General features: G+C 37.0%; 1 protein-coding gene across 1 annotated transcript; it reads right to left on the bottom strand.

Annotated features, from left to right (window-relative positions):
• Nucleotides 1-7,419: 7,419 nt before the first annotated feature.
• LOC127228063 (olfactory receptor 51J1) lies at nucleotides 7,420-8,373 on the bottom strand. The gene has a single exon (XM_051192500.1). The coding sequence runs from the start codon at nucleotides 8,371-8,373 to the stop codon at nucleotides 7,420-7,422; it is 954 nt and encodes a 317-aa protein (XP_051048457.1).
• Between the last annotated feature and the right edge of the window lie 7,650 nt (nucleotides 8,374-16,023).

The following is a 16,023-nucleotide window of genomic DNA, read 5'->3' as shown; positions in this document are numbered from 1 at the left end:
AAATAGACAAAAATGGGAAAAGAAACAATGGGAATTGTATGCAAAGAAGTTTTCTGTAAGAGAAACATTTATAAGGGCATTTTAATGTTAGTAGAGTAACGGGAAATGAAGCCAAGATGAAATTAGTCTGAGGGAGGAATTAACGAGAAACTTTGGAGAGTTTCAGTAATGTCTTTGCAAAGGGCTGTATACTGCCCTCTGGAGGATGAATGCAGGTCTTTTTAAAATCTAGATGAATGGCTCTTTAATTTTTGGAAGATTCTGAGAATGAACACTGTGAATATATTTATCAGGAACAACTCACCGTTTAATTATTTCTTATAATAATGGAGTGTTACAACCTCCATGCCCCCCCAAGAAGTCTATAAATGCCAAGTTTGCAATTCTAGGAAAACTCATTTCAGAATTTGAATAGTATCAGAAGCAACAACAATATACAATGGAGAGAAATAGGAAACAGTAAATAAAAAAATAAATTGATGTCTTTCAATTAGAAAAAGAAAAATGATTAAAATATTTGTTTGTTCTGTAAGCCAATATAATTTAAAACCTAAATAATCTGCTCCATAAAAAATAAAAGTAAGCATATATTTGGGAATAATAAGAATATTATAGAGACATTATAATCACCAGTGAGAATGACCAACAGAATATTAAGGAGCAAAAATGTTCATAAACCATAACAAAAGACAAGTGACCATGATGAAGGCCATGAAGCTGCCATAGTAATGAGCACTAATATCTTTTAATAGCCTTATTATTAATGTTTCATAACTTAGAAAATATTATAAACAAAACCATCCTGACTAGAGAGGTGGCCAGTCATTTGTCAAAATGTAAAGGAAAAATATCTGAGATAAATTATGTTGGTGCCTCTATCCCCCAGCACTACAGTGACAAGATTGTTCTCATAACCAGGAAATAACCATGATACAGTGGCTCCTTGTAGCTGTTCATCCTGATTCCAGCAGAGCAGTTCATCACTTTGTGCTGGCTCAGACACTCTTGGATAGAGTTTGGAACTCTATACCTCTTTCCTTTTTCTAGACTGTAGACACATATATTGTTTTTAAATGTTTACGGTCCTTCTCTGTTTTTATATTTCCACTTGTGATGGTTCGTCAGTGCAATATCCATAGAAGAATATATTTCAGTCTGAACAATTTGTGAGCTCACAGAACTAGATGACAAGCTACATGGACCATCGAGTGCCAAGAGATCAGGCCTATTGTGCAATTTCTGAACACTTCACGAACAAACAAGAAGTAACACTATGAGATGACGGACATTGTCTCTTTTCAGTGAACAATCTATCCCTCTATATCTGATTAGACAGTATGCCTTAAATTCTTCAATGATTTCTTTTGAAAACCTCCCCTGTGGACTTACAAGTAAAATTGTTGATGCTATTGTAGCTGAATACAGCTTAGTCTCTGTGGTAAGTTGATCATTACTGGGAATGGCAGAGAGCAGCGGAGAACAAGACAATTACAGCAAACTTCCAACACACTGCCCTAGAATGCAATAATTTTAACTCAGTTAACTAGTACATGACTGCTGTTCACCATTCTCAATCAGAATGTTTACAGAAGAAAAAAGAGTTTAAAGTTTATTGAGTGCCCGTGCAAAGGAGCTGACTCAGTTCAGTGATGAAGGCTCGCACATACATTGCTCTGAGTTTGAGCTCAATGTTCACATTCTTGTACAACTTTTCCTCATACCAACCCTTTCTTGGTCCCTTTCTTCTTCATAAGTAGTCCATAGTTATTTTACATGAGGGAGAACATGCGATTGGCTTTCTTTCCACCACCATCTTGATTGTCCATTTTACCCCTTCCTTCTTTTCACATTCCCCCCTCAACTTTGTGGTACACACACACACACACACACACACACACACACACACACACACACACACCTTGGTTTTGAATATGATAGAAAATGTTATACACACACACCTTGGTTTTGAATATGATAGAAAATGTTATATAAAAATCTAGGAAATCTTGCTGAAAGTTGTTTACCAGGTTCTCTGTAGTTTGAGTAGAAATCTAAAAGGATAGAGGAAGGGTTAAGATGGTAAACCAGGATATGATATGAATATGAATCTTCTCTAGCCTTGTACAGGTGGGCCTGCTTGTAGGGATGATGGGAAATGAAGCAGAAATGGGGTAAAAACTAGTGCTCTGAAGGGAAAACAGAGCTTTCACAAGGCCTTAAGGGGGCAGAACTCGACTTAGTATTGGTAAAATGTGGTGATGTTCTTACTCTGCTGTGCATATTGATTTACAATCTATTGAGTAATTCTGCCAACCCTGCCATGTGAGGCCAGCATACCTGCATTCTTGTGGGATAGTTTATTTAGCTCTTCATGATCTTTCTAGTGCTGCTTCTTCTAGATAGACCTCTTCGTGTGCTGAGATCTGGATTGAGTAACTGGCAAAGATTCAGGAAACCATTTCTTTACAACCAGATAGATTGCTTTTAACTTACAAACCATCACTTAGAGGGCACTATAATGCCCAGTCTCCTGATGGTGCATGCTAGTTTCTGTTCATTACTTTCCTCTACTTTCTTTTTTTTCCCAGAAGCCATCTTTTTTAGAGATATTTGATAAGACTTCTGTAGAGCAGAAAGGATGGCAAAATAAGAGGAACAGGGTTATCATCCAGTGAAAGCTACTTTCTAGGGCAAGATTCTGATGACACAGAATGGCACATCCAGGTTCCATGGAGCATGGAATAAGGACAGCTGTGCCACTCTTAGCATCAGTGGGAGTGTGTGATAAATCTTTGCACAAACTGCTTCATGTTTGCTACCTGCAATATTCCCTGCAACAAGCCCCACTTCTGCATGGAACAACTCTGAAACAGGTCTGCTTTCTTCTTCCTCGTGGATATGTAGTAATGTCTGTCTCAGTTACCGCTTCTCCTCTTATTGCTATCCATTTGGGAAGTAGTCCAGCCTCATTGAATACTCATTGTGTTCTTTCAGTGATCTTTGGCCAATGTCTGCGAGTGGTTTTTATGTGACTGAAGATCTCAGGCTGGAATGTAGAAGATGAGTGGACTTTATTAGAATGCTCAGATTGTGCTCTGAGACCTCATGCCTCAAGGGAGAGAATAAGGAAGCCTCTGTTCTTCACAAGAGGTATCAATACTATGTTGTGAAGCTTCAAACCTGAGTAACCAGACCCAAGAGCATATGATTTGGCTCTGGATGGAATGCATACTCTCTGAAAAATTAGTGCCAAGGAGTTATATAAGGATGGACTACCATAAGGGTCAAGGGTAGAAGATAAATTTTGTATTTATGCTTAACAGGGAAGGGTTGTGTTCATTCCTTAAGCAGAAATTCTATTATCTTGAACTTCATATTTATATTCGATTTTTTAAAAGCTCTTATTCATCATCCAAGCTTAAATTTGAAGTGTTAAAATTATTTATATGAATTCCTATTTTGCCTGCTTGTAACAGAAAGTTTTGGGCAGAGATAAGATGGTTTGAGATTGTTATAAAGATGTGAAGTCAAGAAATAAAATTGTTTGTCTTCAGTGAATACAGTCCTCTAGCTTGAAAGAGGAAAAGTAAATAGTAGCAACAAACAGAATTGTCCCCAGTAACATTTCTTGAGCATTCTGTGTTCATCAGCAGTTGAGCAAGCTGGCATTTGGGAATGTACTGATCCTCTGAGGTTATGTGACAATCGTCTAACCCATATTCTAACAGAGGCTTGTATCAATGACTGTTAGTCCCCTCTTCATTCTGGTTTTGAGGCCTGTCTGCAGTTGGAGAAAAGTTACCCTTTAACCAAATTCAGAGCCAGTGTAGTCTGGAGATGGTGAGAGGTGTCCAAATCATTTGGGAGGTTCATAAGTTTTTAGGCAAGTGGCTGTCCCCTTTCAATGACCTGTAGGGAATGGGTGTAACATGGACACACATTACTTCCTCCCCAGGAAAGCAGGATCTATATCTACACATGAAGAAACTGTTTATATAAAATAAAAATTATGTTCGCATAGTTCATATATGTTAAAAATAATTGTGTAATAAAATTGAGAGACAGCTTTATATTTGTTATATTGGGAAAATCCAAGAATATTGAAAGACACTGGTTGGCAGATAAATGGGTGTGTCTTCTATGGAGGATAATGACAATGCTTTACTTATAAAATATATAAGTTTACAGAAATATTTATGCAGTAATTCCATCTCCAGAAATTACATTGACAAATGCAGTTAGCCACATATAAGTAGACACACCATGTGTGAGAACTTGTGACTACAATACTATTTATAAAATTACATAGAAACAGATACCCTGAAAACCCATAAATAGATTCTGATAAGCACAATATAATAGAATTCAATGAATGAAACATGGATATAAAAATAAATGCAAGACCTTTTCACACACAGGCTATGAGAGATCTAAAAGACATACACATACATATATTAAACCAGGTTGAGTACAGCACATGGTTTCTGAAGGAAAGCAGTATTTGAGACAAATGAGTGTCCCTTTACAGTGATCAGCATAAAACAGCTGTTTTGAATATGATGTTTTGAGTTCTCCCCAAGAAAGGCTGGCTCTCTCCCCAGAGTGATGAGACTGTGATGAATGTCACCTAGAGATATCTGACTTAGGAGTTTTTGTGTAACTTTATTTATATGTTAATTATTTTTAGATGGTCTGTGTAGTACAGACTAGTCTCAAATTTGCTCCATAGCTGAGAATGAAACTGAATTTCTGCTTCTCTTGCCTGCCTCCCAAGTGCTAGAATTATAAGTTTGTACCACCGCCCCCCCCCCCATTTTATAAGGTAATGACATTATGAACCCAGGACTTCACTAACCCACTGACCTATAGCCTCAGACATTATGAAACTTTATTTAGACTGCATTTCTCCCCAGCCAGTGGCAAGCTGTGGTTTAGATGTTCATTATAAAAAATTCTTTTATTTTTTATAATTATATAACCAATAATCACACAACTTAAATATATAATTTGCATATACATACACATATAAAAAAGAAATATAATTACTTGAAGTGTTTTTTGATGTTAGAAGAGATAAAATAGAATTACTGAAATGTAAACCAAAAGTAAACATGTTTGACATGTATCTGTTAGGAGACTCAAAATTTCAATAGCCTTAGATATTGGGGTATCCATAGGAAGGGAGTTGAATAGTTACCATGCAAACTCTGGAAATGGAAGTGAGGTGCTAATACTTTCATTTTCTACTACATTGTTTGACAACCTGCTCTCAACATCTCCTTTGTATCCCTCTAAATGTGGGATGCTTTTCTCTGGATTTCCCTAAAGATATTCCCTCTTATTTTCTTGGCCCAGAAAATAACCTTTCTCTTATTTCTCTCGTTGTCAATGAGAAGGTCCTTCCTGTGGGTTTGCCAGCTTGATATCTCCCTACAACTCTAAATCACTGCTTTCTTCAGAGTTCCGCTGTCACAAAGTGGGTGTGAGTCTAGCCTATACTCTTAGGCAACTATAAATTCTCAGTTCTGAGTGAATACAAACATGAGAAATGGGAACTTGGAGGTCAGGTCACAGGCATAACTTCCACAGGAAGTCCTTGTCATTCATCACACACCTTAACATGCAACATGAAAGCATGATTTTAAATGTTTCAAATTCATATTTGTCTTAGAGTTCTGTTGCTGTGAAGAGACACCATGACCATGGCAACTCCTATAAAGAAAAACATTTAAGTGAAGTGGCAGCGTACAAATTCAGAGGTTTAGTCCATTATCATCATGGTGGGGAACATGGCAGTGTGCAGGCAGACACTGTGAAGTAACTGAGAGTCCTACAGCTTACAAGCAACAGGAAGTGGTCTGAGTGTCACACTGAGGGAAGCTTAGCAAAAAAAGACCTTAAAGCCTGACCCCCACAGTGATGTACTTTCCTCCAACAAGGCCATGCCTACTTCAACAAGGCCATACCTCTTAATAGTGTCATTCCCTTTGGGGGGCATTTTCTTTCAAACTGCCATAATATTCAAAGGCTTCTTTTATTTGGTTTACTCATATGAATATATTATAAATTTTGATTAAAATTGATTCTGAACTTCATTCTAGTACAAAGTGTGGCAGAGACAAAAATATGTGGAGAAAAATAACTTTTCAGTGAAGTGAGTGATCTATGAGTGAAGGAACCTGGCCTCTTTTGTCATTGCTCAGTTTTGATGGTTTAGAAATATGTTCAGTACATTCTATTTGGCTGAGTTATAGTAAGAACAAAGTGCTTGAGCTTTTGTTCCATTGACATATGCTATGTTAATTGTTATTCCAAAGTCTGGCCCAGCTAGAGTGTAACAGTAGCTCTTGGTTCTATATGCATGAACAAGACCTTACTATAAAGACTCAGTAGATTTTTATCTGAAGAATAAATATTATGTTATTGCTACCTGAGACTTTGTGAGGAATCATTAAAGAGGGATGTATTTACTTCATACTCATCCTTCAATATCTTGACTTACAAACTCTTTTAATTGCTTAAAGTATCTGAGGAATCATATTCAACAATAAAAAAATACATAATGAAGAAGCTTGTTTCTCTGCATCTGTGTAGAACTACAAAATCTTGTATAATGCACAAGGTTTGTAATTTTAGATAACCTGATGTGGGGCCTCGGTGAAGCTGGAAATGACACGTCAGTGCCTATGTGGCAGAATCTCTTTGAACACCTTGAAACTCAAGTATCAGTTTATCTACTGTGGAATTCAGAGATTCAGTATGATACAATACTTATTATTTTCTCTCTTCCTAGAGTAGGAGGATCAATAGGTTTCTCAGGTATCTTTCAAATTGCAGTTTAATTTTTGTGATGAAGAACGAGGTGGGTTTATTTTTAAATTTCTGTCCCAACTTTGGAAAATAATGTATTAATGTATCTAGGCATGCATGCCACACAACATGGCATATAATACCACTGATTTTGTGAACTGATCCATCACAAATAATCCATGTTCTTGTCATTCCATTCTAGTTCATTACCAGACTTGAATTTCCTTCTACTAGACACTGGGTTTTTAAAGAAAGATTTATCTATCTATCTATCTATCTATCTATCTATCTATCTATCTATATTTAGCATGGTGTGTGTGTGTGTGTGTGTGTGTGTGTGTGTGTTTGTATGCGTGTGTTGAAGTACAAGTGCCTATGAAGGCTAGATGAGTCTGATCCCCTTTTACCTGGAGCTGAAAGCAGTTGTGAACTGCCTAATGTGCATGTTAGAAACAGAACATTGGTTCTGTATGAAAGCACTGTGCACTCTTTATCACTGAACAACTCCACAGATCCTAGACACTGTATTTTAAGCTTATATCAGTTATATAACATAAACTGGGATGACATGTGACTATAGAAACCAACTAAACATTCCCCCTTCTCCCACTAAACTCTTAGCGTCTTCTTTGACAACATTCTGATGATGCCACGGCGGATCTCTTTAGTCTTAATGCTGTAGACAATGGGATTGATGACAGGGGGGAAGAAAAGATAAGCATTGGCCATCATGGTTTGTAGCAGAGGAGACACATGATGTGCAAAGCGATGTACCATAGACAAGCCAATCATAGGTACGTAATAAGCAAGTACAGCACAGACATGTGAGCCACATGTGTTGAGTGCTTTCTTTCGTCCTTCTCCTGTGGTTATGCCCAGTACTGTATGGAGTATAAGCCCATAGGATACCACAATGAGCAATGAATCTAGCCCAAAAGTGGAGGTAACAATGAAAAGTCCATAGATATTGTTGATAGAAATGTCCCCACAAGGTAAGTGGATAAGATTAGGGTGGAGGCAATAGGAATGAGAGAGGGCATTGTGGCCACAAAAGGGCAGTCTTTGTAAAAGTATAGGCAATGGGGCCATTAGTATAACACTTTTCAGTCCAATGACAGCTCCTGTGCCAAAGATGCGAGGCAATGTCAAGATAGTTGTATAACGTAGTGGGCTGTAGATGGCTACAAAGCGGTCCACAGACATAGCTAACAGCACAGCTGACTCCATGATGGAGAAAGAGTGGATGAAAAACATTTGGAGAAGGCATGCTTCAAAGATAATCTCAGAAGTGTCAAAAAGGAAGATACCTAACACCGTTGGTAAAGTGGAGGCAGATACACCAACCTCAGCCAATGCCAGCATGGCAAGAAAGAGATACATGGGCTGATGCAGGGAAGCATCTGTTCTGATGACATGAAGAATGGTGCCATTCCCAAGGAAGATAATGATGTACATCAGGCAGAAGGGAATGGATATCCAGATGTGCTTTGTCTCTAGCCCTGGGATGCCAACCAAAATGAATGTTGTAGGTAAGAACCCCACAGAGCTATTGGAATTCTTCATGTTGAAATTTCATTCCATGGGGGCAGTACCACCTCAAAAGTCAGAAACAAGCTAAAAAGGTTACCTTATGTTGAAAAAAATTTATTGGACATCAAGGAAAGAGAAGAAGAAAACAAACTTTAATTCATGTGACCAAAGATCTTATTTCTGAAAATTAACAGATGATTCCCATTAAGATATTTTCATTGGGAAGGAGTTTCTCTTTCTGTCATAAAGAAGTTATAGATGAGAGAAAATGATACAGTCAAACGTACAGTGTACCTTAGATCAGCTAAGAGGAAAATGGCCATCTTGTGTTGTTGTGGATGCTCTTAGTTGGGGAAAGCTACTAGGGTACAAGGGACATAAACCTATATACCATCCCAGAATAAGCTATCTACTAATGTTTGTAATAAATCAATAGCAGTTATTTATAAATATATAAGTATAAGACAACAACTTTAAAATTCCCAATGAATGAATAGGTAGTGAATAGTGGAGGACCAAGACAATGAATGCAACTCAGAGATAGAAGGACTGTGTGCAAATGACCAGATGACTGAGAAGGATTCAGGGACCATGTTTGCTGATCCTGAAAATTCTGTGATGATTGCTTCCTGAATCTTTTGACTGCTAATCTTAAAAAATTGCTGATCTTGGAAGATAAAGTGTTAATTTGACCATGTTAGCAGTTTTCTGTGGTCTTGGCTTGTTTGCAAGAACAAAACAAGATCTTCATGTCACTTGAGCTACGTTTCCAAGCTCCACTACTGGCAGGACACTCTGGTATTTAGCACAACTCTTGCTTTTCATATCCTGTTCAAGCTCATGGTTTAAAATGTCTTGGACAATTAATCATACCACAGTTATTTTGAAGACCACTAGCAGATTCCTTAAGAGGAGGTGACATGGGATTTAGCGTTTAGGTAAAGCAATGTTCTTACTACTCCTTTGCACATTATCATTGGATAATTAATTTCAAATTAGTAATAATAACAGTGGTAAAAGAGACTAGAAATCTATAATTAAAACTTCTAGTTATTTTGCAAAAAATATAAATAAATAAATTTATATTATCACAATAGAAATTACTGCCCTCTCATATTTCAATGTTTTGTTATGTATGATATAAAAATAAAACTCACACTTGAACTGAAAAAAAAATTGCTGATCTTAAACATTAGTCTTTCTTTGTTTTAGACATGTCACTGACCTCACAGTAGCAGCAATACTAAGAAACTAAGCAAATTTTCAATAAATGCTTTCTGGGTCAGGAAATGTTGTCAGAAGACAAAAAACCACTTTCCTAGAATGAGCAGAGCATTGTCTGGTCCAGCAGGGCAATACAAGATAGGAGGGACTTCTCATGGTAGACTTTTTTTTTTAATCTTTATTATTTTTAAATTATGTGTAGGTGTATGTGTGCCTGCATGTGGATATGTGTACATGAGTTAAGTTGTCCTGGAGCCAGAGGCATCAGATACATAGGAAGTGAAGTTACAGATGGTTGTGAGCTGCCCAGTGTGGATGCTGGGAACTAAACTTAGGAACTCCAGAAAGACACCAAGTGCCCATAAGTCCTGAGTCATATCTCAGTAGAACAATGACTAAGAAAACATATGTATCCCAAAGTGTGCCTTGTTGGTTGCCTGTCTTAGTCAATATTCTATTGCTGTGAAGAGAACTATGACCATAGCAACTCATAAAAGAAAGCATTTAATTGGGGGCTTGCTTACAGTTTGAGAGGTTTAGTTCATTATCATCAGCATGGCTGGGGGTGGGCAGCATGGCAGCCTGCAGACAGGCACCAGAGCAGTAGATGAGAGCTACAGTCTTATTCTCAGGCACAGAGAGAGGCATGGCCTGGCATGGGCTTTTAAAACCCCAAAGTCCACCTGCTGTGACACATTTCCTCCAAGAAGACCATACCTCCTAATCCTTATAATCCTTTCAAATACCCTGATGATTAAGCTTTCAAATGCAAAGCTTATGTGGGCCATTTTTATTCAAAGCACCACAATGCTCTGGGGTATGTTTTTTGTTGTGTGTAGACCAGAGATTAAGTATAGAGCAGAATTTAATTAACATTAAGTGTTTTCCTCAGTCACTTGCCATCTTATTTTTTGAGGCAGTGTCTATTACTGAACCCAGTGCTCTCTATTTGAGCTAGACAGGCAGCCACTAAACCCCCATTATCCTACCTTTACCTTCCTAGCACTGGGACTTCAGATATGCACTCCCAACTTGGATTTTTGTATGGGTACTGGGGATCGAAACTCAGGCCTTCTTGTTTTGTAAAATGTCCTTTTCCCACTGAGCCATCTTCCCAGCCCACTTCAGGGGTATTTCTTAATCTAATCAAATTGACACTGTTGGCTTTACAGCCTGCCAAATAACCAAGGAGACTCTTCATCTCAAGAGTTGTAATTATATCTGCAAACATCCCTTTTCCAAATTAGAAAATATTCACAGGTTCCTGGGATTAGGATATATGCATATCTTTTTGCAGGTACCACTCAACACATGTCAATGATATACTTCAGTTTAAAGATTTGAGAACTAGTAACTAGTTGGTGTTTGTAAATTTTATGTTAAAGAATACTGTCAGAGTTATTCCTGGTAATACAGGTGTAAATATTCACAATTTTCCCCTTTCTATCTTGTTGCATAAGCATGTCCCAATATCACTATTTTTGAAGCTTAAATCTTCTCTTTTTACTTTTTTTCCTGAACTGACATTCTGTGATGGTTTTACTTGTCTTTCTAGCTCCTGACTTCGCCTCACTCCATCCTGTTTTCTACACAGAAGACGGACAGAGTAACTAAACCTGGCCAAACACAACTTTCACAAATGTAATTATAACTTCTTCCTTGCTCTGTTCTGAAATGGTGGTCCATTCCTTCCAAAATAGATATATTTTCTCTGGGTATCTGCAAGTAGCCCATTCTCCAACCTTTTGTCCACTTATCTGAGCCTTTCTTGTCCACGGCTCTATAGCCCCACCACCCTCCCATTAGTATATTCTACTCATGAAGATTAACATTCTCTTAAAGATCCAGAAAGGGTGAAAACAAGTAGTCATTATCTCTAGGATTCTATTGATTGGGCAAATTGTCACATATATAATCCATTGAGAATTCTGGGGACTAAACCCAGAGCTTTCCTTATGGTGGGCAAGAACTCTACCATTTAGTCACATCCCTAGCTCCAGGTGAATTATTTTTTAGCTATATTTAGGTGTGTGTGTGTGTGTGTGTGTGTGTGTGTGTGTGTGTGTGTGTGTGTGTGTGTGTGTGTGTGTGTGTGTGTGTGTGTGTGTGTGTGAGTGTGTGCCTGTGTGTGTGTAAGATCAAAATACAGCATGCTTGTGGAGGTCAGAGGACAATTTATAGGAGTCAGTTTTCTCTTTCTATTCAATTCTGGGGATTGCATTGCAAATTATCAGGATTGGCTGCAGGTGCCTTTACATTCTGAGCCATCTAGTCAGTCCTAAATTGTTAATTATTTTTAGCAGAAATGCTTATTCATATTGAACATATACATTTAAAAACTGTGTAACAAAATATAAATTTCCCTATCTTATCCTCTGAGATTGATATTTTGGTATGTATCCTTTCAGATATATTTTTGAATTTCATAAATATGTTTGTATAAGTTAATAAGATAATTTCCATCAACAATGAGTTGCGAATATATTTGCATATTATTACCTATAAAGCCTCATCATTTTATTTTAGGGTTTTGATATTACCAAATTGCCTTCTTATACCAATCTGTGTTCCCTCCAGTGGCACATGAAAATGCCTATTCTCTCATACCCATGGAATTCTTTCTAATCTCTGTCAATCTCAGAGAAGAGATACAGCACCCTGTGGCTTAATTTATATTTCTTGTTGGTAGTGAAGCTAAACTCTTTCTTCTGATCCTGCCCACCTGAAGTTCCTCAGAAGTGTGTGTCATTGATTAAACTTTAAAAACATGAGCAGACCACTTAAGGACTTTTAACTCATTTATCAATGTGTGCCTGTGTGCATGCTCACATACCTATTCACACAGGCACAAGCCTAATGTACAAATTCTCTGATACAAATTCTACTACAGGCATTATAACAGAAAGAACTCATTATCCAATCTGGGCATTATTAAGTTTCTATGACTTGCTAATTTATACCCAATTAGCATTTCTCTCCACCAGTTAGCATACATGGTGGAGAACGCATAATAGTCTTGGACTTACTCAGGGAATCTCTGCAACTTTTAACCATAAAACACAGGGAGCACATGTATTTCTAATCCTGATGAGACATGGTCATCAAGGATGCTGAATGCTTCTTCTCAATAATATTATATCCTAGGATAGGAAAGTCAAGGTACTATGAAAGGATCATAGAAAGGGGGTTTGATTTACTTTTAAAAGCCAGAGGAAGTTTTACTTAGAAAGTAACATTTCAGTTCAGACATGAGGATCAGCAGAAAGTTTTCAGGTTTAGTTGAGAAGTTAGATGTATCATTCAGGGGTGTTAACCTGCTGACTGTGGTGCATGCAGCTGGAGGTAGCTATGCTGTGAACCAACATAAAACCATAAACCCACTTAAAACACTACAAAATTGTCCTTATACGTTAATTTGCAATTCTGAATTATGAACTTCATAAATGATGATGCTGTCAAAAGGTTGAGCATGCCTAACAGGAAAAAAAAATCACTGCCATAGTCAGTGTGTGACATAGCATTTTCTCAAACACTGAATTAAGATATTGAGAAAATGAAAAATTTGATAAACTGGGCTATTAAAATCACTGTCTATATAATATTTTATGAAAAAATCAAATGTAGCAATGAAAAAACACCCTTATCCTTTTCCTTCTGTGCACAGGATCCCTGGTACTTATCACTAGATCTCAGATTGGGAAAGGTCTGTATGGTGGGCTGTGCTGTAAGTTAAGGTGGAGAGAGTCAAGAACAAATTACTCATGTCCGAGAAAGCGATCCCATACACAAAACAAAATGTGTTAAAACATTAGCCTCAATATATAGCTACTTCAGTGGACCAAGTATTAATCTCCTGGACTGAACATCATGGACTTGCTTTACTGAATCCATATCCTACTTGCCCCACCTCAAGAGACTTGATTGTGAACTGACCAAGAGACAGTCTTTCCTTAACTTTTTCAGCCCTTTGTTCTCTGATTTTATTTTCTATGGCTCTTGCATTTTTGCTCCTCTCTCATCCTTGCTCTCCCATCTCCACAATCATGTAGAGATATTAACACAGTTGTTCTCTTGAGTTTAGGATGTGTTGCAAAAGTTGGGAGGTAATGAAAGGGATTATTTAGCTGTGGAGATTAAAAATAAACAGCATAGAAAAGATAATAATGTAGAAACTATCATCAGAAAAAAGGGAATGTAATACACTGAATTGCATAGTACTGCAACTGCACAGAGCAGGAGGTGGCTATTATGCTAAGTGTACCTTCCCCTGTTTGTGTGTATATTTATTTCTTTACTGTTTAAGACAGCAGTATTGCTATCTGCCTCATATAGGGTCTGAGTAGTTATCATGAGCTTTTAGCAACAAGGAATTGTTAGCATGTGTTGCCCACCAATCCATTTTAAAAGCATTTTCTGAGAGATCGTTAGTTTATTCACAGTTTTCTAATTAAACTGTTCTTTCCTATTACTGCATTACTGTTATCTGCACAGCATCTGTGAGGGAAACAAAAACAAACAAACAAAAAAACAAGGAGTCTTCATTAATAGATCAGCTTCTGAAAAGGTGCATGGGTTCCATGGAGAACCCTAAGTGATACACCAGAAGAACTGTTTCTAGAACCTATGACTTCTGATATTGTTTTGTTAACTTGCTGTTAGCTATCTTCAGCTCTAAGTGCTTCCTCTCATTTTACCTCACATGTCCAGGAAGCTAGAGGGACATGCCCATTCATAGGAAGAAATCTGTAGAGCTTTGATCTCAGATGGATGTGGGAGTCTTCTTGAAGCTGCTTTAAGATGCAGGGCTGGGAGACCATAGGCTTGACACTCACCAATCAACATCAGCATGGATCAAGGAATCTCACTTTGGCAAGTCCTTCACCCATGTCATTCTTATCTTCATAATTCTGTGGCTAGAATGATGTCTTGCATCTTTTTAAAGCCAATCACAATCTCTGCCAGTGTAGTAGTAGTGACAGGGTCAGGTTCCCTTAGGATCAATTAACTATCATACCACTTTCCCAATATCAGATGCCCCTAAGGAAACTAAATATGTGTATGAATAAATGTGGATATATTTATCTTCTATGATAATTACATACATAATATGTAGAAACTACATGGAACATTTTACAATGTAAAATGAAAGCAAACACTTAGAGAATATATTATATTATCTGAAAATAGTCATATATAAATTAAAGTTAGAAAAAATTGCAAAAGGCTAAGGAAAGTAAGTGGATGAAGGTGCAATGAGAATAGCCTAGCCAAATATACAATTTTATAGTTAAATAGGTAGAACAAATTCTGGTGCTCTATTATTACACAATATGGTATTGTTAACAGTAATACATTGCCTCTTCTAAAACAGACAATAAATAGTGTTTTGAATACCATCACCACACAGAAATGATAGAGATATAAAGGATTGATACGCTACATCATCTTGACTCAATCATTACCCAATGTATAACTGTATTGAAAGACTGGGTAAGTATATTTAATTATTGCATCAGTAAAGAATATAATACCATTTAAACATAAACAATTTAAGAGAAAATAAAAATATATTTTGTCTTAACACACAATCCAGTTGTAAGATTTACTAAGATTGTTTGGGAAATGTTCTCATTGTTACACTAGTTTTACAAGTGATGCGGAGGCTGTGGATAGTTGTGCAAATAGCAAAAAAAAATGCTTCAAATAATAGGATATGCATGAATATATACAAGATCTAGTTATCAAAAATAAAATTTGGCCTGCGAGATTTAGAAGAATATGGGGGAACTCAGAGAAAAAACTCTTTAATAAATATAAGAACATAAAATATATGAAGAAGTGTTCTGACAGCTTAAACAGTCTGGACACATTATCTATCATCCTGCAAAGAAAGGGTATTAAAGGACCACATTGAGAAACTGAGTTGGGTGTATAGGAGAAACAACAAAATACTCAACACGTGCTATTGGAGAAGAAAACATTACTGCATTCTGTAAAGACCAACATGAATATGAACATCAATTGAGTTTTCATGGAAATGTTCATTCATTAATACAAGGAAATGCTGAGGTGTTTTCTCAAAAGATGGGTAGCAGAATATGCAGGCAACACACTGAAGTCATAGTTAGACAATACTTTGAATATACTGCAGATCTCATGCTAAATAAGAAGTTGTTTGGTGTACTAAGTAGTTTTGGAAAAGAGCCTTGAATTCATTGCATGGCAGCACACCCAAGACAAGGCATGTAGAGTTGAAAGGGCACAGTCACTCTAGAGAAGAAAATCAAAGTCAAAAATCAACTCATGAACATATAAGTTAAGTACATGGCTAGCTGAGAGGAGTTATTGGGGTTAGTTCATTTTCAGTACTGATATATGAGTGCATTTTTAGACAAATAAAAGGCATGTGGAATATTAGCATGATTTCAATGGGTCTGAGAACAGGAGAAAAGTGTTTGC

Source organism: Phodopus roborovskii, unplaced genomic scaffold (genome assembly GCF_943737965.1).
Source record: "Phodopus roborovskii unplaced genomic scaffold, PHOROB, whole genome shotgun sequence".
In the NCBI taxonomy this organism is placed as follows: Eukaryota; Metazoa; Chordata; class Mammalia; order Rodentia; family Cricetidae; genus Phodopus; species Phodopus roborovskii.
The sequence above is the reverse complement of the archived record's forward strand: the minus strand, read 5'-3'. Positions and strand labels throughout refer to the sequence as shown.

Bases quoted from the DNA above. Each gene is read 5' to 3' on its own strand.
- LOC127228063 (XM_051192500.1), bottom strand. From the start codon at position 8,373: ATGAAGAATTCCAATAGCTCTGTGGGGTTCTTACCTACAACATTCATT.